This window comes from Epinephelus moara, chromosome 11, assembly GCF_006386435.1.
Source record: "Epinephelus moara isolate mb chromosome 11, YSFRI_EMoa_1.0, whole genome shotgun sequence".
Taxonomy (NCBI): domain Eukaryota; kingdom Metazoa; phylum Chordata; class Actinopteri; order Perciformes; family Serranidae; genus Epinephelus; species Epinephelus moara.
The window spans coordinates 25,576,748-25,601,690 of NC_065516.1; the positions used below are offsets into that span (position 1 = coordinate 25,576,748).

Sequence of the window (24,943 nt, forward strand, 5' to 3'; positions counted from 1 at the left end):
ATATAAAGAGATTAATTCATGTGCAGGATTATCCCTTAATGAGCATTCAAATTTCAGCTTCTCTGATGTGTGTGATATTTTTCCTTCTTTTTTCACTGTATCATTGCCATCATCATCTTCTATCTGTTTTCATATTCATAGCCAGACGTCAGTGTGTGCACTATATGTGATGTTGAAATCCATGAGACTGTTCCGTATCTATGTGACCTGTGCTCACTCCTTACTTCTTTGCGTCTCTTTGAGAAACTTATTCTAACTGCTGTTGCAACTGTTTATGTTGTTGTGTAACTCGTGTCCCTTTGCCACAGACTCGGCTGGTATGGATGCACCTTACAGAAAACACAACGTATATTACTGTTTTGCCTCTTGCAGAATTCAGGGGGAATTCTCTGTGTATGCGAACATCACAGCGCAGACAGCAAAGTGCAACAGAGTGCACCGAGCAAAGGCTTCACAAACTTAGTGTGCATATGAAAAAAAGTTTCTTTGTACAAAGAGAAAAGGCAGAACGGTCTTTTATGAGTCAGAATGACTGCTTTTTTTTCTTCACAGTCAATAACTGAACAGAGAAAATACACATTTTGGGAATTCTGTTTCATTTGCGAAATTAAATCAAACCTATAAATTATTTTTTCCCTGAGTGGGAACATTAGAGATCATTTGCGTGGAACAAGAAGTCCGTCTTGAGCCAGTCAATCAGATTACATTAATAATAAACCATCACAACCTCATTATCAAACACTTCACATGACTTCACAAGATTGAGGATTGTATGTTTGTCTGACTGTGCGCACATCGTTCGGCCATTTTCCCCGTCTTTGCCATTGTTTTAAATAATTCCCTCCCATCCTCTCACTCTGTCTCCCTCTCCTGTGATTGACAGCTGCTGCTGAGACCTGATCCACGCACGTCTAAGTCCCTCTCGCTCCGTAATTAAAGGAATTATACATCAAGAGTCCTGTGAAATATATATAAATAAAGTAGGGAGAGTGAGCTTTGCTTAATTGCAGAGACAAGAGGATGGAAGTGATCACAGCCCAGTAGGACTCTTTTACACACAGCGTGACACTCAGGGAGGCGAAATGGAGCTTCTGAAGCAACCGGTGTGTGACTGGAGTAACACTGTATTCTGTTCTGCTGTTGCCGCAGCGGCCCGGGTTCGAATCCAGCCTATGGCCCTTCGCTGCATGTCATCCCCTCTCTCTCCCCCCTTCACACTTACCTGTCCTGTCCATTAAAGGCAAAATGGCCAAAAAAATATCTTAAAAAAACCAAAACAGTAGCAACAAGTGGAAACAACACCTCAGCTTGATTCAGTAGGGCCACTGCACTGGGGTCCGATGCAGACAAAAATAAAGTTGCACCTGGCTCAACTTTCCTGCACTGAGTGGCCGATCAAAAACAAGCGCACACATCCTTGGCGCATTACTTTGTAAGTAAACACCGTAGTTCTTCTGTTTACCTCGCGATTGTCTAGACAGCGGATGAAATGATTGTCACTGAAGGGAACTTTTGAGAGCTGTGAAATCCTTCCTCATAGTTTAATAAATCCCTGTGTGGTGTTTTGGTTTCTGATAAGCCCTCAAACTTATGAATCCATTAGTCAAACCAGCCGTCCTGGATTTTATTTCATCCTGACAGTGGTAGCTGGAGCAGCATGCCCCCCCACTCGCACAGGCCCTGCATGTTTAAAACACAGTGCTGTTTTCAGCCTGATTTGAGCGAGCCTTGAAGGAAAATGGTGGGTGAGTGGTGTCTGTAGCTGCATTAGCTATCAAAGCTATTCTTATGAATACAGTATATTGATGCACACATATCAATACTGGAGAGATAAGTGAAGTCGATCCCAACTACACCTGTTGAGGCACGACCACCACATAGATTATGTGCCTTTAAAGGGATAGTTTGGATTATTTTAAGTGGGGTTGTGTGAGGTACTCAACTATAGTCAGTGTATTACCAACAGTAGATAGCAGTCAGAACACCCCAAGTTTGAAGAAACAGACAGGAGTACCATATTTTAGCCACCTAAAGAAGTCAAGTGTAAAGCCTAGTTTACATTACACAATTTTCATTGTGATTTTGACATTGCAGGATCTTGAGAGCCACCTTGGGTCGGAGGTGAGCCGGCAGATAGTCTGCCACGATGAGTCCTCATGTGTGAACAAGCCTACGAGCAAGTCGCCCCCTCGTCTGAGGCTGGGACTGGATATCTGGCATGCTAGAAAACTGGAGAAGGCTGACATGACTGACAAAGAGCATCAGCCAATGAGAGGCGGGATACGTCCCACGTGTGAGGACAAGCCGCAGGGTTGCCAGGTCCGCTTATTAGCCGCGACTTTGAGCTTGTTTCTAAAGTGGAGTTGCTTATTTGGGCTTGCTCTCTAAACGTCACCTTCCTCTATATATATCCGTCTAATAAGTTTTTCAAAGGCATGATAGTCGCTTCTTTTGGGCTTGTTTCCATAGCCCTGGTTGCTTGTTTCTCTCCCAAGATCTGGCAACACTGACAAGCCGGCAAGCAACAACAACAATGGCGGCGTCCACAGGATCACGGGGAGCACGTTGTGTTTGGACCCAGGATAATAAAGAATATCCATGCCTTTACCATGTGTCGTCTCCAAGTTTGGTGACGTCATCGCGTTATCTGGGGCTCTGTCGGCGAGGGCTTGGTGGAGAAGTCTTGTGGTGTGCACACACAAGTCGTAACGCAGAAACACACGTCGCCAGGTATGAACATTCAAAAGATTACGATAGTCTCCGCGACCTTCTAAAATACCTTTAGAATATTCTAACCGCTACCTCGCTGTCAGACAGCCCTTTCCTTTGGCATTACATTTTCTCGACTGTAGAACTTCCACATCCCTACACATAAGCGCAACTGTGTCGTACGCTGCAGATCAGCTGTTGGGTCAGACTTCTAGGGATTTATATAGGAGACAATGAATACTAGAAAAGAAAAATGAGTGATATGACAGCAACAACAAGATGCTGTTTGCTGTGGAGACAAGAGGATACCTTCACGAGCCAGAGTGTACAGAAGACGAACATTTGCAGAGGGAGACTGAAGAGGCCTAAAGAGAAAGAGGGGAAGCGTCTGTGGAAACCCGAGGCCAAGAAAGGTGGTTTTATGTGGTTAAAATACGTTTTACTGTCAGCCCCGTTCACAGCACTACATCGCTTAGCTTCCATGGCGATTCTCCTGCTTGCTTCGCCAAACTGACTGACATCTGCTGAGGGTAACACACTGACTGTAGATAATTACCTCATACAACCCCACTTCAAAAAAAAAACCAACTTTCCCTTTCAGCATTCTATGCTCCATGATCTTACACACATTGAACCCCACAAAGCACACACACACACATGCTCAGGCACACACATACCCCACACACCCCTTTAATCCTACCTGGGGTCTTTCTGAATAGAGTCGATAGAAGGCGAGCGCTGCAGGCTGCCCTCAGGCGGCAGGGCTGGTCCAGATTTGCTGTAGGGCGATTCCACCACCGAGGGGCAGTACTGCAAGGTGCGGTAGGGGTCCGCCACATAGGGGTCTGAGCCATACACGTCCCCGCCACCTCCGCTTGAGGTGTAGCCAGGTCCCACTGTTGCGTAGTTGTTGGTGCCACCACGGCTGTAGTTTCCTGTACCCGTGCCGTGGCTTCCTGTGCGCTGCAAAGGGGCGGAGTCGACACCAGGGGAGGAGGGAGCTATGGTGGGAAAGTAGGGACAGAGGACATAACTTAGGACCTGGTCATGGACACGCTGGGTGAGGTCTGCAGGGCGGGGAGGAGAAGACAAAAGGAAAGGCGAGGGGAGAGGGACGGGAGATGAAGGGAGGAGAGGAGAGGAGAGGAGAGGAGAGGAGAGGAGAGGAGAGGAGAGGAGAGGAGAGGAGAGGAGAGGAGAGGAGAGGCAGAGAGGCAGGCACAGAGATGAACAGGTTGTTGGGGAAAGACAAGCGTGTCTCCATATGGATGGATAAATTTTGGCCACATGCCCAGGATTAACAACAAGGACCAATGTTCAACAGAGGGAAGGATTGAAGAGAGAGAAGGAGACAAAAGTTGTGTTGACAAAAGTTTGAGATCATTTTAAAGACTGCTGAAATCAGTGTGTTGACAAAAACTACCTGAAATTAAAAATACATAGAATTATCTGCTATAAACCTTTGATAAACATTGGCAATGTAATGCTAAAATGCTAAAACAATGCAGCCGAATTCAATCAAGTGGACTGATTTAAGCAAACAGTAATACTTGAAACCAACTAACAACAGCTCTATTCCTATGTGAAGTGTAGTAGTGTTGTAAAAACCCACTTTAAACAACAGTTTCCACTCAGGGTTTGTAAACAATGTTAGCTTTGTCACTCAAATGACTCATTAGCCTGCCATTCCCATGCAATGAAAAATGGAAACTTTGCTCGTAAGCCTGTTTGCAGGTAGCCGGAGAACGATTGCTAAAACTTTTCCTCTACAATGAGACATCTGCCTAGTGAGCAATAAGGACTAAAAAAAAAAAAACATAAAAAAAAAAGTAAAACACCAAGCAATCTCTCTTTAGAGTGAGATGGAAATTGAATGGGGATTTGCTCAGGGGTGTAAGCAGCCTGCAGGGGCACAGTAGCTGTCACCTTCCCTCCCTGTCGCGCTGGAGCGGCGGAGCGGCGATATATCAAGGTGTTAATGTGAGTCTGGGGGCCTCGTTTCTCTGGCTGTAAAAACACTGAGTGTTAATGTGAGTCTGGGGGCCTCGTTTCTCTGGCTGTAAAAACACTGAGACAGACGGCGTGGGGGGGATCCATCTCATCTGTCATTAGAGCCAAGGTATGTGTACACGGAGACACGCACGCACACGCATGCAAAAACACCATAAATGTGTTCTTCGGGGAGTACGCGATAAATCACAGAGCCTTGAAATCAATATGTGGCCATGTGTTTGTCTCGGGCAAAATGAGCTTCCTCTTATACATTAGCCTTTAAAACCATGCCTAAGAAAATACACACCAACTAGAGCACACATGCTCAACATATGCACATTTACACCTCAAATAAGCCCCTGAACGCATCACGAAATGACGACTCAAAAAGGAATAGAGGTTGTGTGAATGTGTGTTTGTGTGCTGAGGTTGAGTGTCTCATTGTTATGTGACCAACAAAGTTGCTCTTTAGCGATGTCTTGAGTGGTGGTATTTACTTGACCTTCACAACCTTCTTATCACTCTCCTTTTCACCCCTCTCTCTCTGTCTCACTGTCACACACACACACACACACACACACACACACACACACACACACTAACACACACTATAGCTCTGCCCCACCTATTTGGCGCATAAGTGCAGATTGAACCGATCTTTAACAACCATTTTCCAAAGCTCTTATTTAAATTCCTCTCACCACGTCTGGTAAACTCCATTAGTCGGCGCACCAGAGGCACAAGGAACCTTTCGGATGATGTAACCACATTAGCATATTTTTATTTCCTAACTCAAAAAAATCAGGTTAACAAAAATCCTTTGCCAGCCAGACAGTGAAAAATTCAACTTTCAGACTCTGCCATGCAATGCCCATGAGGCTAAAGGCTGTGTGAGCTCTTCTACTGATGCCCCAAATTTGACAAAGATCCAAAGAATTAGGCAGGGAAAGAGAAACAGTGAGAGAGCCTGGGAAAAAAAGAAAGAGAAACAGCTGAGAGATGAGGGATGGAGCTGCAGTTTAGAAAAGAGCCAAACCAGAGGGAAGAGGCGGTGGAGTTAGCGACAGTACAGCCGCGTAGAACAGAGGGTATAGGGGGGGTAATGAAGCAGAGTTACTCCCATCAGAAGCAAATCCCAGCCTCTTCTGTACTCTTTGAATGGTGTCTGTCCTTCTGAATGTCTCATTAGTACCGGGGCCTTTAGGCTAACACCACCAGTGTCAGTGTGCACTCACCGAGACACTTGACACCCAAATAGGATGAACCTCAGAGCCAGGGGGTGGGAGAACAGTGGAAAGAAGAGAGAAGGGAAAACAGAAAAAAAAAAATTGGCCTGTCAAATTATTTTCATAGCCTGTGCTGTGACCACTGAATAGGGATGTCCTCGGGTACGGGCTGAGAAAAGAGAGGGGAATGGGAAAGAAAGTGTAAATGATAGAGAGAGATGGCCAGGAACATAAAGACAGAAATCCCCCCATAATATCCTGCCAAATTACTGTTTCAGCCCATTCTTTTGTTTTTCTCTTACTTTGTATTCAGCGTTCCCAGGCTTCTTTATGCATTCAATTGTCTCCTTCTTCACTCAATCTTTCTGTCTCCCTCTCCCATTCTTGTCTCCCCTTCCCTTTCTTCTCCTCCTACCTTAAGCAAATGGAGTGCTGCTGAATTTATTATTTGCTCTGGTAATGGTGTGTTCTGACTGATGACTTGACCTTTGGGGGCAATATTGCTCGGCAAAAATCAGTGTGTGGGTGCCTGTTTATGCATGCATGTGTGTCACGGTGTATGTATTATCTGTGTGTGTGTATTCGTTCATTCCTGTCCTCGTGAGAACCGGTTGGGGTTTTAGACTTTTGGAGTACAGCATTTTTGACCAGTCTTTAAGACAATGTGTTAGTTGTGATTGAAGTTTAAGATTATAATTTTACATGTGATTAATATTTTGTTTAACATGGTGTTCACACATAAAAAAAGTGAAAAGAAAAACTCATTTCTAAGTCAAAAATTCTGGATCTGGCCTTTGCCCTCTCACCACCACAGCAGCTTGCAGCAGGCTTTGCTTTCCGCTTTCCCTAGTGCTTGCATGGCACTACTAGCGCTAGGTGGTCCGGTGAAAGAGCAGTGTGCATCAAAAAGGCTAGTGTTTGCGATGGAGGAAACATCGGAGAGATTCAGTTGTACATTAAGCCTCAGACAGACCCGGACTCAGGTGAGGAGCCTGTTATGCACCAAAGTTGGCAACTAGCGGATGTATCAGAATGCTAAAAGTAGTTAGCATCCTCTATTTGTTTATGTATTTCGTTAGCTTGTTAGCTTAGGCTAACTAGCAGAGGCTGACACTTTTGCTGTGTCTCAAATTGCATACTTTTGTACTTATACTTAATATTTTGAGTGCATAAGTGCGTTCACACTGAGAAGTATGGAAAAATGCAGTGCACTATGAGTACCCGGATGGTGCACTCAAACAGTCAAGAAGTTGAGTGTGGAACTATGGACACTTCTTGCTACGTAGCGGAAGGGGAGAGACCACTTTTCAAACTGGAAATAGCAGCCGAGGACTGTGCGACCGTGAACATGGCTGCATTGCTCAAATATAAGTTATACATGTGTTTTTTGCACTAAGCACCACTATACTGTTGTCGGGTATAAGCCAGAAGTATGTTTATTGGGTCAATTTAGCAGTCTGTAATGATTTGGTACCGTGAACGATAACGCAAATGCTAATGCTAGTTTGCTAACTAGCCAATTTGCGGTCGTCATTTCCGGTGAGTGCACAACGGCCGTGTTTGGTTTGAGACAACACTACCCTGTCGAAATTCACGCACAACGCCAATAAGTGTACAGTGCACATAGTATACAACATGGACGTGTACTAACAGAAGTATGTGATTTGAGACAGGAACACAAAATAATATCTGCTAAGATGGTAGATAGTGGAGGAGAGCTCCAAGGTCAAAAACTGGTTAAGGTTTCTTTGTCCGTGTTGTGTCAAAGGCTGTTCCACTGTCGATATGTGTTTCCCGAATTAGATAGCGATTGGCTCTTGTATTTGTGGGGTACTTAATCTAGCTTGCCAGGGCTACGTTTAAAAGTCAGATTTTAGGGAAGTGCACAGACATCGCCCCCTTCAGTAGAGGAATGTAAAAACACCACTCTAGTGACGAACTTTGCAAGTATATCTGGCAGCAGCTCCACCTCTCCTCATTGACCTCCCATTCCGCACGGCTCTCACCCAACTTAACTCTGTTAGCATCCCAGCTAACGTTAGCAACGCACACCATCTCCACTAGCATCTCAGCTACACGTTGCCTTGTTGTTCAGATTGGTCAGGTTTAGGCAAGAGAAGTAATATCGGTAAAGGTTAGGGTGAGAGTTTCATGGTAAGCCAATCAGAGGCAGAGTACAGGGTTTCCACACATTTTCATGGGCAAAATTTTAAAACTTTTCCATGACTTTTTGAGGACCCGTCAATTTTTTCCCCCTTGCCCCACTTGCCTGGTATTTTTCAAACCTCTCAGATGCAAACTCTACTCAAATATAACTCCAGCAAGCAGGCATACAAAGAGGGAAAAATTAAATGCAGGGAGGAAATAAGGAAACGTTCCTGACGGTAAACAAAACGTTGTCATGCATTGATGTATAGAGTAGACGTGTATTCATACTCATATTTGCCGTTATGTTACCTTATATGGAAGGTTTTCTAGGGAAGACTTTGCCAAAATGTTCAATAATCTATACTAATTCCATGACTTTTCCAGGCCTGGAAAATGTGATGGGAAACTCCTATGACTTTTCCAGGTTTTCCATAACTGTAGTAGCCCTGAGAGTACAGTGGCTCATGTCCTCACCATCCTGAGATAAGAAAAAACTTGCCTCTGCTGGCATCACAGTCAACGTCAGATAGCCACAAGGGGCCTGTTCTTATAAAACATCCATGCAGTGCATGGCCATGGAGCTACTGGTTAACACCAGAAAGAGAGGAAGAAGGGAGAGAAGAGACATGTGGTGGGTGAGACACGACATGTGCTACAGCATGGCTGAGGGAGGATGGTGAGGAGTAGGAGGGCAATGAGACGCAGCGTGTCTGCTGCTGGACCCGTCTCAAACTCTGCACAGATACAAGTCAGTATAGTCAAGGTCAAACATTTTAGGAGACAAACATCTTCTGAGTGGAGGGGATCTTCAAGGTTGAGGGTTATGGAGTAAACATGGAAATAAAAGGTCCTCTCTATACTAAGACAAACATGAATATATGAGTGTCACAGGGTGTGTCTTCCATTAATTAGAAGACCTGAAGGAGGCGAACTCTCCGCGCTGTCTCGTGAAATATGAAACAAATCATGAAATGTGCCGTGTGTGTGTACAAACAGACACACACACACGAGCGCTCCACTAACACCTCTCACACCTAACGCTCTGGCGGCGTGAAATTGTGTTGGAGAGGAAATAAAAAGGGCGGGTGTGTCTTTGTATTCCCCTGCTTCGGCGTAGAGTAAACAAATCGCGGCTGTGCTCCTGCTGGCAGATTAGCGACGGGAAGGGAAACTCTATTAGTCATTTGACACAGTAATACCTCTGCAATTAGCCAGCCGGCTGAGGGGCCCGGCTAGCTAAGAGCGGGACTGACTTTTTCTTTGGGCTGCTGAGACGAGGGAGCCCTCGCTGAATGTATAAGAGGGGGAGGAAAACAGGGAGGGAGGGAGAGATTGGGAGAAAAAAAACTAGAGAGGGATCAAACCAATCCTCAGAGCTTTCCATGTCCATCCTCCCTTCTCATTCTTTCATCTCTGCCTCCATTTCTTTCAATCCTACTCTGTCTCTGTCACTCTCTTTTTCTTCATCACTCCCCTGCCCTTTTCTCCTCTTTCTTTCCCCCTCTAGATATGTCCCCCTCTGTCTATACCTCCATCCATCTTTTTTCCTCACACATCTCATCTGAAACCTTCCCTTTAAATCCCTCTGTTGCTATAGCTCTCTGCTTCCATCTTTTCTGTCTGTCATCCTCTCTCCATCATCCATTCATTTCATGTTTTTCTCCCCCTTTCTTCCCTAACACCCCTCTGTCTCTCTATCTCTCCCCCTCTATTGTGGTTGTAGTAGACTATGTGATCAGAGCTGAGGACATGTCCTTTCTCTCGACACGCTTCAGCGCTCAGCACGATTACACAAAACCCCTCAGTACAGGCTCTATCTCCCTCGCATACACGCGCTCACGTAGACACGCACAAGCACACAAACACGGATTTCTAAATATGCGAGTGATTGACATGGACTAAACATGCGGGCCTGTAACACATCTTTTCCTAATGCTTTAAGGTCATACAACAGCAAGTGCACATTACCTTGCCTGCAGCAGCCATGGATGAAGCAAACACACACACATGAGAACACACACTCCTCGAATGTGGAGGAGAGTAAGGATTAGTTTCTCCCTCTGTTTATCCCTGGGAGAGCCTCCTGGCCAACACACAGCTCTTGATGTTCCTGAGCTGGAAGCACTGGAGGACACACATGCATGCACACACACATACACACAAACAAATGCCCTCCTTTGCACTTTCAGTATCAGGTATCCAGCATTTTACAGTGTGGGAGCTGTAGGACACTTGTCTCTATGAGTCAAGGTGCCATGTCTTTCTCTGAGCATGCCACTTAGACACAGCAGGGGCTCCAGGCCAGTGGCTGCTGCGAAATGTTCATGCTGTGGAAGGACAATAGTGAAAGTCATAAAAAGATTAGTGTCTTTTCTTTCCAACTAAAGGTTGCTCTGTTTATATAGGGCATACAGCCCACGTCAAACGCTCACGTATGGCAGGAAAATTCTAAAAGATAAAATATGATTTTAGAGGTTTTTATAGAGGCTGGCAGGTTGGCCATGTACTTATCCTCCTTCTAACTAACCATTGAAAATAAAAATAAAAAAACAAAAAACCCAACTAATTTTAGCTAGTAATTATTTGGGTATTTGTGTTTCTTGTGATGTCATCAAATAATAAGGGGGCGGCAGTAGCTCAGTCCATAGCGACTTGGGTTGGGAACTGGAGGGTCGCCTGTTCAAGTCCCCGTCCGGACCAAAAATGTGGAGCGTGGAATGGTAGCTGGGGAGGTGCCAGTTCACCTCCTGGGCACTGCCGAGGTGCCCCTGAGCAAGGCACCGAACCCCCCAACTGCTCGGAGCGCCTGTCATGGGCAGCCCACTCTGACATCTCTCCATTTAGTGCATGTATAGGTCCAGTTTTTGCATGTGTGTGTTCAGACCTGTGTGTAATTGACAACAGAGTGTAAAATTGAATTTCCCCTCAGGGATTAATAAAGTATATAAAATTTAAAAAAAAAAAAAAAAAATTAATAAGTCTGGGGCTGCTCCATAGACAATGAATGGGTGACTGATTTTGTGGATCCACAATTTGTTTTCTTTTTTTATACCCAAATGAGCTTTATTCTATTGTGGTGCTCTCAGTTCTGAAAGAGAAATGTGCCCATAAACTTATAACATTCCCCTGGGTGCTCTCAGTGTCACCCATAACATCTTTCACATTTCACTGTCTATGAAGACTTTATATCCTAAGTTTGAGTTTTAGCACTCAGGCTTTTGGATTTGGGAGTGAGATGTTTATGTTCAATAACATTTTTTCTGAGAGCATGGGAATAAGATGAATGCATTTAGAAATTGGCCATAGTTCCTCTTTAATAAATGCTGTTAAAGTTGCCTTGCCCTATCTCTGTTGCTAAGACTTTCAATGTCACCAGGTCAGCTTTTACAGGACATATTTGAAATTGCTTTATGGTATTAAACTGCAGGATGAAATATTCTAAGTGTTCACATTGACAAATATCAAAGAAAAAGAAGGCACTCCCAATTATATGCACTGCGGTGCTACAGTATGTGTGGCTTTCCGGTGATTACAGTTATGAACAACATGGCGGCTCATTTCTTCGCACCGTCACCTCACAGCAAGAATTCCTTTCTGTATGGACTTTGCATTTCCTTAGCGTTTATGTGGGTTTCCTCCAGGTGCTCTTTTTTTCCACCCACGGTCCAAAGACATGCAAGTTAGGGTGATTGGTCACTCTTTATCACCCGGGTGCAATGTGAGTTTCCTCTCCTGTGTGCACCCACTGTGCGCTGAAGTAAGCTGCAGCCCCTCCGCCACCACCACCCTGGATAAATAAGTAGGTCAGAAAATGGATGGATACCTTAACCTGAACATGACTTACTAATACAGCACACAGGCTATGGTGGTATCACAGTATTACAGTAAATCATGGTATTTAGAGATCTTGCCGGTATGATTTTCAATATCGTCAAACTACAGACGCTCCCATTTCTATTAAACTCATTGTATGCAGTGCACAGCATGTTCCACCAGAGGTCAGTCTCCTCTGGGGGAACAGGCAAGCTGAGGTGACAGACATGGTGGCTGAGAGTGGTGGGGATAACGTTACAGGACTGTAAACTGGCAGAAAGAGACGGTGGGGAAAAGCAGCACATTTTCACATCTTACTCTGCGAATTAAAGGTTAATTTTGGCCAACCAGAGCTGGTGATTATTGGAACATTGGACTAACTCGCTAAACAACTAACAAAATTAACCACGACAGCTTTAGTAAGTTTTATTTTGTTTCTGTCAAGTTTGAATCAAGTGTGTTTCACAATGTTTTAATTATGAAATTAAAGCTAAACTTTTTTAAAAACTTGAATTCAGATGGTGCACGGTTGTATTTCTCTGTTTAATAAGGTAAATAGATCTAAGAGTATGATCTTTCTTGACATTCTCTTGGTTTATAATGTTTGTTTATCACATTGACAAAGCTACGAGAGCTTGCGGAACACAGCAACCTGGCCGGGTGGGAAACAGCGCTGCACACGAATACCGTCATATACGGCAGTGGTTCCCAACTGGTGGGTCGCGGGCCCTTTCTAAATGGACCACAAGTGACTCTCAGACTTGTCAAGTTTGTAAAAACACACTTTATTTGGAAATTCAGTGGATTTCCAGCACAGAGCTTTTATTTTAAAGTGCTGTTTCCTGCTGTAGAGTGAGTGGCTGACGGCCTATTTCCACCAGATGCGTGTTGGTTGCGTCTCCGCTCCGGCATGGCAGCGGAGCCGACAGGATTCAATTCTAGTCAATGTGTGTGTTTCCACCGGGTGCGGCTGTGCTGCGTTCCGGCTCTGTCACAGCTCCGGCACTCCGGAGCCCTCCGCAACAGATACGCAGGACTTCTATTTTTGCCGGACGCCGGAGAACAACGCAGCAATTCAGCACAGAGCAGATCGTGCGGGGCAGGAAGTCGTGCACAGAAACACAATGAAACATCCGGTTAATTTTCAAAACAAAATACACAGTGTTCACGGCGGATCATATTTCCCTGCACTTCACCTTGAAAACGACATAATGGGCAGAGGCAGGCCTGAAGTCAACAGGTCAGAGGGTTTCAGACGTCATTTCACCCCGTTAACACCATGGACGAGGAGATATTAATCATGGCAGTGCACCGAGATGTCTTCCGGCGGAGCTGCACCACTCCGCACAGCAAACGCAGCCAATGAGTATTGACGGACGGCGGAGCACGCAGCAGATAACCAGCGCTGCCGTTCCGCAATGGACACGCATCCAGTGGAAATCCGGCGTAACAGACAGCTACTTGACAGAGACAGCAAACTAGCTTGACGACACGTTCAAATGCAAGTATGACACTGAATATATTACACTGTGTGGAACTTGAACTAATGACTAGGAGAAATCTTGACCCATGGCTGGACCAGTTAGGAACCACTGATATACAGAATACCTCAGTGATTGGGTTTAACTCAGTGTAAATAATGTAGTGACAGTGAAACAGCCTATGACGCTAAACGGGTTGCTGATACAGATATGAACCACTGAGAGGCCAGGTTATACCATGTAGTATGATAAGGGAAAATCAGGAGAGAAAGCATACTATGTCGCAGGAAATGTATATAACAATAAACTGTGAATCAATTAATGAATTAAACATGTTTCAAACAGCAGATATGAATGTTTTGTTTCATTTGATGAAGACAGTCGATGCTGCTTTTGTGCTGACTTTAAATTAATCTGCATGATCTCTGAGGACCAAAACAAATGAATGTTTCTTCAACAGTTATGAATTCATTACTGCAGATAAAACAGGGAGTATGCTCATCGTGTTAACTGAGATAGCATGGGACATAAGTGCGATGTGTTTATTTGTGCACGTTCCTGTGCGCGTGTTTGGCGTGTGAAAATGAACAGTATCGTTCCCCACCCATGTGTGTGTGTGTGTGTGTGCAGTTATGAACATACACTTTTTGTATGCGTTGAGTGTTTGCGAGCTGGTGCAGGTTGACTTGCACCAACTTCACTTAAATCTACATTTAGGAAGTGCCATATGTTTTCGCAAGGGAATGAATTTGTGCTGATCTGTAGAGTAAGTCAGACGCTTTGAGCTGGTAATTAAAGCTTTCTGAGGCTTCAGCAAAAACTCACTGTAAATACTGTACAAGTTTGAGCCACAGTACAATTCACCTGGATTCAAGTTATTAATTGAGTTGTTGTCCACTGAGTTGAATAGCACTGTGGGTCATAGCTGCAGTCCCTGTCACAGCTCAGTTATTCTGTTAGAAAACAGACGACAGCGGAGAAAAATCATCTGAATACGCAGAGGAATAAATCAATTTCCACTTCCTTCCTTCCTTAGTCGCCTTTTTTATGTTCCCCCTCCCCTGCCTCACAGTTTTAACACCAAACTGGCCCTCAACTAAACCAAGATTAGGCACTGTCTTTCAATATAGAGCTGGCTGGAGTAAACATCAATGCAAGCGCAAATACACCACCCTTTCTTTGCTGTTGTTTAAAAGACAGTAGGTTCATTAAAAGATCAGCAGGATCAGGGGCCAAGCCGAAATTGATCCTGGCCAAACAAACCTAATCTAACGTGGCGATGGGGCGAGCCTGGTGAGTGACATGCTAAAGTGACTGGGGAGATGCTTCAGCCAAAAGGTCTAACAATGCTGCAGTGGTTTGTGCTGAGGTTTATCAGACTTTAATTGATAAGGAACTGGTGATTCGGGTCTTCTGAGACCGGACAGTTTCTAATGCTACTCACGTTCTGCCTCACTTCAACCATGCACTCTTTAGTATCGGTGCAAACACTATTCATTTGAAAGGAGTCCTGCCATACTGTATATGTTTTATGGCATCTTATCTAAGCATTGTCTTGAAGCTAAAATGTGCATGAAGGCATTTAAAAAGCTACAAATAATTTTACCATTTTCAAATATCCATCAATTATATCTGCATGGATGCACACACACACACACACACACACACACACACACAGCCCAAGCGACTATAATTAGTATTATAAACCACATTTGGACACCAGAGGACATGTGCTAGATAAAAGCAAGCCTTTTCCTTTCTCTCCTTTCATTTCAAGGATCTGTCACTTTCTCTATTTAAGAGGTGCCCTGAACTTTTCCTGCCTCCTGGTCAGAAGAAGCCCGGTAACCGCTACCTCTCTCCGGTCCTCCTCGGCTTCACCCTCCTCTCTCTCTCGGGCTTGTTTTTTCCCCTCTCTCTCTCTCTCTCATCTCCCTCCTCCATCACTCTCTCTGTTCTGTCCCCCTCATTAGGATGTCAGATCTCATTACAGAAGGAACACAGTAGATTTAAAGGGGAAAGCAGATTGGTTTAATGGTTTGATGCAAAGCCGTCCCCATATTTCTTTCTCTCCTTTTTACTGTGCAATTGTGCTGTTTGTGTGTACGTTCACACTGGCGAAAGGGACCGGTGGTAAAGAGCTGCGACTTCAAGCAAAAATAATCCTGCTTTGGTTTCAAGAAACATAACACACACACACACACACACAAGCTTATGAGTTGATCCCTTGTTCTTGGAACTGCATGAGTTTAATTGCAGGTACCTGATGTCATTTAGTGTGTGCTTACATTTTTGTGATTCTTATAGCAGCACATTCCTCACCTCATTTATCTAAAATGCACAGGGGGAAAAAAACACAAACCACAATTATGGCTATGCAGCTGTATGTCTCTGCCAACCAGTCAAGCTGCCATTTACATCCACGTCTGTCCAGACTCATATGAAGCCATGACAGAAGATTGTAAAACGTAGGTGCTTCACACACATCTTCATTTACCACAGTTTCAAAATGGGCACCTGAGAAAAGTGTCACCAATTCAGTATCCAACGAAATGTGAAATATGGTCACAATCTCGCCTTCTGTTCCTAAATTATGACACTGAATAATAGCCAGAAAAGTGTTTTTGCAGAACATTATGATGTCACAGTGAAGCTGACCTTTGACTTTTTACATTTTATCTTATATGACATCTGTGTGAAATTTTGTTATAATTAGCATATCAATTTTTGAGGTATGGTCACACTGATTTTGACCTCTGACCAAAATCTAATCACTTCATCTGTGAATCAATGTGGATGTTTGTGCTAAATCTGTACCTGAAACACCGCATTCACAAGAATGGGACGGATGAACAACCCAAAAATGGCTACGGCTATTGCCGGCATGAGGCATAAAAATCATTGTTCATCTGCTAAACTTGGGCCCCATTCTCATTTAGGAGAGCAGTCAGACGGCAAACCTAAAGCCTGAGGCAGCACAAACCACGCTGCAAAAAAAATGCCCAAACCTCAAAGATTATGCAAAGAATTTACACAGACAAAAAAATGGAAAACGAGTCTCTGGACTATTCCTGACCCGAATGCTTTGGGTCAAAGCTTCAGTCGCTGCTATGGTAACCACCATCTAAATCAGTTTTCTAATGCTTTGTTTTTTTGTTTTGTTTTATTCACCAGTAAACTGGTGAAGGAAATTGAAAGGAGGTGGCAAGTGTCAGACACTGATGAGACCAGTGTCCTCAGTGCAGTCACTGAAGCTTGCTTCAAGCAATTAAATTGGCTCTCTAATGAGGAAAAGAGCAGATGAGATAAATTGTGGGCAGTTATCCGCGGCTGGTAACTGTAGTAAAGCTCTCCCTTTGCACCCAGTGCAGCTCAACTCACAGCGTTTGAGTTAACAACTTGAAGAAACATTGCATGCAACAGTCAACCTTCCAACTTCTCTTCCATCTCTATATCACAGCACTAAGTCTAACTTAAGTCAGGTCGAGTAGGAAGCTTCAAAGCTCCAAAACTGGTATTCTGGACAGCCCTTTTCTGCACTCATTTCATTTACATTCATGCAGTGTGCATTCGGCTTCTTCAAAATGCATGATATGCTTATCCCAGGTCGGGTTGTGGAGGCAGTACTCTAGACATCCCCCTCCCCAACAACGCTTTCCAGCTCCTCCCGAGGAATCCCGAGGCGTTCCGAGATGTATAATCCCTCCAGCATGTCCTAAGTCTGCTCCAGGGCCTCCTACAAGTTTAAAGTGCCCGAACACCTCTAACAGGAGGCGCCCAGAAGGCATCCTGATCAGATGCCCGAACCACCTCAACTAGCCCCTTTAGATGCGAAGGAGCAGCAGCTCTAATCCAAGCTCCCTCCGGATGTCGGAGCTCCTTACCCTATCTCTAAAGCTGAGCCCAGCCAACCTTTCAGAGGTGGAAACTCATTTCGGCCACTTGTATCCGTGATCTCATTCTTCCGGTCACTACCCAGAGCTCATGACCGTAGGTGAGGGTCGGAACGTAGATGGACCAGGAAATCGAAAGCTTTGCCTTCTGGCTCAGCTCCCTCTTCACCATGACAGGCTGTGGCAAGGATATATTTCCTGCAAAAACTCTCGGTAACATAATTGTCATATAAACCCAAGAATGGTTTACCTCAAGTAAAGTTTCAAATATCCAGGATGAAGCTCTTAATTTGCAAAGCACTCAGAGAGGATGCAGAATAAAGCCCTGTCTGAGCTGCTGTCTGGTTGGACGGTGATAAGGTAGAAACACTAGAACAAAACTACATGACTGACCAGAGTAGTGCTTCTGAAAATGCAATGAAAAATGCATATAAAGTGTGACACAAAAATGAAAATTCAAATTTTTTCCAATTCAGCTGTGCATCATTTGGTTATCTGGTTCTGTTAATGGCTGAGGAAATATAACCTTGTTTTTACCGCAGCTTAGTGAGTAATGATTGTAGGAGAATTTGTGTCTGTCTCCTTCAAAGATACTGGAGGGAGCAATGTTAAACTACATAACACCCCCTTATCAACAGCAATAGCTCAACCTGGCTACTGGATGCACCTAACAAATAGCCGCGACAGTGAATCTACTCATTCTCACTGTCGCCACCTGAGCTACGTGCAGGTCTGATGATAAGCCATTAAAGAGAAAAAGTGCCACATCCATTCAGAGCTGATGTTATTCCCAGTGGTCAGAGTCATTAATACAGGCCAAGATAGCTTTCATGAAATAAGGAGGGGAAGGAGCAAAGGCAGGAGGGGAGGGAGAGAACAAGGAGGGAAGGTCTGAGGAGAGGAGGAAGGAAGGAGAGAGAAGGAGGGCATGAAAGATGGAGCTGGAAGATAGTAAAGCAAAGTGACAAACTGTAGGCTGATTCCTAAAACACACAATGTCTCATTGGAAAATAAACAAATGTGTAAACCACATCCTGAGGCTCTTTCCTTGCTGTGACTCCCCTCTGCAGCGGGATGCATGTGTATAGATGTGTGTGTTAGAGACGCTGTGACCATGCAGGAATAATCGCTTGAAATAGGCCACATTAACCTGCAGTCCTCTGGGGCGCCGGCCTGGTTTAATCCAAGAATGAAACACTGCGCGTCACTGCCTACACACATGCACAGTGCAGAAAAACACACACAAATACACACTGATCCACACTCAGCATGGATGTGTGGGTAGATGGGAAAAGAGGGTGAGACAGCAGTCAGTAAGAATAAGTGAAGGAGGATGTGAGAGACCAGACACACACACAGGTGGAGCAGATGTGCACTTATTTTTAGAATCTTCCTCAGGTGTATTTACTGTAGATGTGGTGACAATGCTGTTGATCTAACACAGCCAGGCCAGGCTAACAATGAACGCCGAAGTGAACTGAGCTGTGAAGAGCAGCGAGCGATGGAAACTGAGCAGACAGACAGGTTAGCCAATTGACGGCGCTCTAAACTGGACCTGACTGAATTGTCAAGCGTGTTGTCAAACTGCTGTCCATTGTGCTCCAAGAAAATGCAGGTAGACTTTCTTAGACTACAGGTGTGTTGGTGTTTTGACTAGATGGAGGAGGCTGAGAGCAGAGCCAAATCGCAAGTCCCTAAAAATATGCAGTGAAGTCTAAGCCAAGAGCATAAAAAAGGTAGGTGATAGATGGTGCAAGAATAAGTCTTAAAACCCATAAATGAGTTAGCATTTTAGCACCCCAAAGTCCCTCATCTCAAAGTCAATTGGTTTATTGAATGGGGTTTGGGTCAGATGCCTTGAACGAAGGTCTGTGGTTAACACATGCTTAGAAGACGTTCACGTTTTGTTATGTGGCATCAAATACACCAGTAAATGCCCTCACTCTTGACTTTAGAAGCTTGAAAGTGTCTTTTAAATGGCAGTTGCAACAAGTGGCTAAATTGAAGTACAGAACGTCATGACACAATGGCAATGCTTAAGTAATGTGACTGTGGTGTAGGGCTTGGCAACATGGACAAAAGTTCATATCTCGGTATTTTCAGGCTGAATGGCGATACACGATATATATCTCGGTATTTTCTATGAAATGTGCTTCATGTTCAGTGGCAAAATGCATGCTAATCCACAGCTAATGTCGCCTCTTACTTTTGCTGCATGCGTTTTTCCACAGCAGGGCAGGTAAAAGAAGTTTAGCTGATGGAAGTGAGCTGTTTGCAGAGGTGCAGTAAGAGCCTGTTGTCTGCAGCTCTTCATTAACATCTCACTGTGGCTGCTTCTGCTTTCACTCTTCCTCCCTGCCGTATTATTAGACTCCTCTTTATTGATGAAAAGCCGATAACAAAGTTCCACTAACTCAGTAATAACACATTTAATTTCCTGTCGATTCTTCATAATATATCTAAAGTAAAAACAGGACGCAGGACAGAAACTAAACTCCAAACCACAGAGATTCAGTTAGAAGCTACAAAAGTACTGAGAGCTGAACACACAGAGACTTTCAGAAACACTTTTCTCTGGTCTTCTGCAGACAGAGGTGAGCTCAATGTCACAACACCCAGGCTTGTTTGACAGGGAGAAGAGGGGTCATCAGGGGTTGCCTGCAGTAGACGAAACGTAGCCTAACGTTAGCTTTTAACTTCTAGCGATTGCATTTACACTACAAAAATCATGAAAGTGTTCATTTGTAAAGATTATCTTGCTGAACTAAACATGTGAGTGGAAAAAAGATGTTTGGCACCAACCTTATTTTCTGTAATAATCCAAAATCCAATAAAAAAATCCCATTGGCTCTCTGCCCAGGAAACCATGCTGATGCTAAATTCCAGGCTGCAAGTAAACGTCGACCCTCTTTTGAGCCAAAGAAAATGCAATTGACAACGACAATTTGGGTGTTAACCAGATATCTTGCCTCTACAAACTCACCCCATTTGATTAAATTTGGAGTGCAGCCTTGACCCCACTATGTGTCTGCTTTGCTTGCTCCTTCTCACGTCCCATTTGCTCCCTATTTCTCTCCACCTCTCGCTTTGTCCTCAACTGGGTCAGGAAACAGCCACTATGAAAACCAGTGCATGTATAATTATAGTCACTTAAATTGCTTTTGTTGTATCATGCAGCTCCTCTTCACAGTTAAGTGTCCAGTTAAGTAATGTGGTGGCCCACGCTCTCAATGAATACTGTGAGCTTCATTTGACTGAAAGTGCCTGCTTTAAATTGGCCTTGAATTAGCATGCACAACGCCGTGCGCCGTATATATAGACCCAGTGACTCCAGCTTCGCACATTTTGGAATGACATACCCACACAAACGTCTCCATTCTCTTTCAAACCGCAGGAATGACTTATAGCATTAATTACATTGATCCATGCCAGCTTAATGAACCAATAATGTGTGCCTGCCATTGCCAAGAAAAGGCGCTATGACATAATTAATGACTTACCGCTCACCATGTCAGCACAGCCCTTATCAGTTCACTATGCGCTATCAGTCTATGCATTATGAATCCTTATTAGACAGCCTCCTCGTCACTGCACAGGCTATTAACATGACTTTTAAAACATGCTGCGCGAAGGCCAAGCCTTAATTCAACGGCTCAGTGATTTCAAGGTGCGCTCCAGCTTCAGTGTGTTGATTTACCGCCGTCGTCACATGGGCCAAGCGCAGTAGGAGGGAGATTGTGTATAGGGTGAAAAAGGCTCATGCTGATACACTCTGACGGAGGATTTAGCTCAAGCAACACGAGACAATCTATTAAAATACTGTATCATAGGAGAGGCGTATTGTAAACCTCAAGCGTTGCAATTAAATGTACACGGTCTAATCCACAGACTATTGATTTTTGGAGCTGCAGCACAAATTTCCTTTGTGAGTTTTCTTATACCCATCTATTGAAACTACAAATACGAGGCGCAGTAAATTATAGATAACACTGGATCCTCTCTGTAAACTTCTGAAGAGCACTTATTTAATTAATTCCTGCTCACAAAGACAATCTTATCGCTATATGCACTGTTCAGAATTTCACCGACAGTAATCAAAGAGATATTCCACAAGAATGAGAGCAAAACCAATGACCCCCCCTCACACTGAAATATGCTTCAAATGCTACACTCTGTACTTAAAGGCAACTCTCACTACTTTCAAGTGAGTCAAACTGATCAACTCAAACACTGGTCTGGAGTGCCATATTTACTGCTATGATTCTGACCCAAATGCTAATGATAGCTATTAAGGCTAGGCTGGTTAATGACATCGAGGGAGCTGTGAACGTGGCGTGACCGACTTGGGTGTTTTCATGTGGGTATGATACGGTAATGGGATTAACATGGCGTACCTAAACCCACATTGAGATAAGCTCAATGAGGCCCTATTAAAAATACATTGCTGGCAACAATGGAGTTACGGAGGGAGCGGGTGAGAATGAGTGTGTCTGACTGTGTGACTTTGATAGAAAATGTGCCCAGCTGTGCTTCATTCCCAACTAGGAAAAAAAGAAACAAACAGATCAAAAGGGTCGGTGATAGTGTTTTCTGAATTCCTTATTTTTTCCTCTCTATTATGTATTTTCTCCATTTGTCTCTGTGCAGTTGTTGGAAATGTGTGGGACTAACTACACAGCACAAAGAAGGAGCATTACCCAATACAGGAGAAGGGCAGTTGCTGCATCTATATGTCATGTTCACCTGACACTGAGTAAGCAAGCATCAATTAACATGAGGTGAATGCGTGCTGTGTGACTGACTCATACATAAAGGGATGTAAATTTAGCTCCTAATGAACACATCCTTTGCCTATCTTATCCCAGCTCCATTATTAAATTAATCCATTATTAAGATAATCTATAATCTTTGTTGTCTGTCTGCGGTTCCTGCAGGGGAAAGAGGTCTCTGCCAGCTGATGTCAAACACTCAAGGACACAAGAGTGTGCTACAGTCTTCAACTTTAAATAGTAACTTTGCCATTTTCAACCCTATTTTCTCATGTTTTTGTGTCTAAGTGACTAATGGGAACAGCAATTTTCGAAACTGGTCCAGTATTGAGCGAGAGAGGTGCAGCAGACAGCGGTGAAACAGGCTGCAATGTAACGCTAATTGTGCGACACTGCTTATTTTTGCCAATAACAGGCTTTTCACTCTAAGTGTCTGACAGCATCATGGAAAGGATACTACAGAGGCAGACCTTTTTGTTAAAATTGCTGTGGACAAATCCACCAGACTACATTTAAATAAACGGTAATTTTATCATCGTAAAACACTTTATTGAAAGTCAACAGAAACTATATGACACTCACAGAAACAGTCTTGGTTATTCTTTCCGGTGTTTTAACAATCCCCAACTCTGGTTTGGTTGAAATAAATGCTTATTCACACTGTAAAATGTGAAAATATGCTGGCTCAATACTGGCTAAAATTACCTTTTTTTCAATGGAGTCTGGTGGGTTTGCAGATATTGATTGTGGGGCTGTTTCTGGTTGAACAAAAAGGGTCTTATTCTTTAACAAATGATCTCTCTCTGTAGGATCCTTTCTACAATGTTGTCAGACACTTAAAATAACAATGTGAGCCTGTCAGTGGCAAAAACAAGCACTTCAAGTGGACATGAACGGAAGGTGCACAATTGCCCCACATGGTTATATTGTAGCCTGTTTCGCCACTGCTGGCTGCAAGGCTCTCAATCACAACTGGACCACTTTCAAAAATTGTTGTCTACTATTAGTTACTTAGGCAGAAAAACATATCAGATAGAGTCCAGTTAAAAAATATCAAAGTTACCCTTTAAGATACTGAGAAGCTGTGTGATACATTTCAGGTTTAAACTCACACAGTGTATGAAGTGAATAAAAAATTCAGGGAGGGCCGTACCGGTGTTGTTGCGATAAGGGCCTGTGTCTGGCCCCTGGCTCTGGCTAAGGCTCCTCATGGGGCCCTTGTTGTGGTAGACACGCTCTTCATAGATGGGATCTATGTGGTGCTCTGGGGACCCCAAGGGCCGAAGGGGCTCCTGACTGTGCTGACTACTGTAGGAGCCACGAGAGCCTGGAGAAAAGAGAGAGGGGAAGAACATTAAAAGATGGAAGTAAGATACGCAGAACAAAATGAAGAGGAAGGCAAGAGGGGGGTAAGGAGGGGCGGTACGGAGGAATTGAAGGGATGGATTTTAAGGAGGTAAGGAACAATGAAGGAAAAAAATAAAGGGAGGGAAGATGGGTCGCAATTTCGTGCAGGAAATGGTAAGAAAGTGGAATAGGAAGGCAGTGATAGGAGCCACAGAGGATGGAGAGGGTGAAACAAGATATATACAAAAATGGCACAAGATGGATGGGTACACAAGAGAGGCAAGACAAAAGCAAGGGAACAGGTGTGTTGATGATGGGTGAAGGACAGTGATGATGAAAGGGAAGGAAAAGGAGGAGAAAACAACACTCGACTCAACAAATAGACCTCTGTTTTTAGACCTGTCCATTTCACCCTGGACCTTGTTTTTTTTTACAGATGTAGCTCCAAGTGACAAACAGCACACTATTTATATGGTGGACAGATAAAGGTGCTGTGTGTGTGTGTGTGTATGAGTGGTAGAGCATGTGGTGAGTTAGAGATGCACCAAATCACAAGTAGAGAAAAAAAATGACAGAGAAATAAAGGGAGACATGCAGAGAGACACGTGAGATAGGAAGGAATAGGCAGATAGTGAGAGAGACGGTGACAAAGGAGTGAGAGAGAGGGATGCCTCTGTATTTCATTTTTTTAATCTCCACGGAACACATTGCGGGTCGTCAGCTATAAAATAATGAGATGTAGTGTCCCCCTGCTTGCTCCGTGTTTGGCAGGAATCCCACAGAACACAGGGGCAAGGAAGACATTGACAGCCGGCATTTGTTAATTACACAGCGGATCAAATGTAAGGCCTCCCTCTGAAAACACAGAGCGAAATTAAAATTAGGAAGGAGTAGAAAAAGGAGGGGACTGGGGGGAATATGAAGACGAGTCAGCAGGGCCAGGGGTGATATGGCGGGAGATAAAGTGAAAGGACGTGCACATACTCGTATATACACACAGGCTTAGAGAGCTCTGAGTGACTGAGGGAAAAGGGAGACGGTCCAGCGGAGCTAACGTCGTATCATATCGCATTAGCCCTCAATCGATGGCGAGTCGCGTGCCAAGCGTTTTCCAGCGGAAGCAGGGGGATGAGTGCGGTGCTTCAAGACTCTGATTCAGACCTCGGCGCGTATCCACCATCAACTTGACACAGTCAAAACCCCACAACCCTTCGGATCACATCAGAAATCGATGCATGCAAGGCACTCAGCCATCTCAGTGGGATCAAGTGCACACTGTAGTATGTAGCCATTTTTGTTGCAGCGAGAGACTGGTGTATATTTCTTGTCTTAGCAGTCCAACAAAGCAGACAAGTCAAAGAGTATTTTAAAGATGAATAGCAGCGAATACTCAAATCCTAAACCTCCTCTATCGAACAGCCCATGAGGTAGAAGGCTGCGAGCACCCTCGGGGATGGCTGAACTTCCTGTACTATACTGTGGCAAATAAGGCAGTGGTTTGCCTCATGATGCCTGTTTGGAGCATGACTGTGGCAAAGAGGCTACTGCATTTCGTGCAACTGTGT

The 24,943-nt window shown here is 44.2% G+C and overlaps 1 protein-coding gene across 1 annotated transcript in view; it reads right to left on the minus strand.

The window, feature by feature from the left end:
* The window catches only part of ctnnd2a (catenin (cadherin-associated protein), delta 2a), a 363,618-nt gene that overhangs the window by 157,424 nt on the left and 181,251 nt on the right, over window positions 1–24,943 (minus strand). Inside the window, exons 11-12 of the mRNA XM_050057274.1 lie at window positions 23,185–23,358; window positions 3,410–3,710 (exon numbers count right to left, since the gene is read on the minus strand). Coding sequence (XP_049913231.1) covers window positions 3,410–3,710; window positions 23,185–23,358 — 475 coding nt within the window. The remainder of the gene's footprint in view (window positions 1–3,409; window positions 3,711–23,184; window positions 23,359–24,943) is intronic.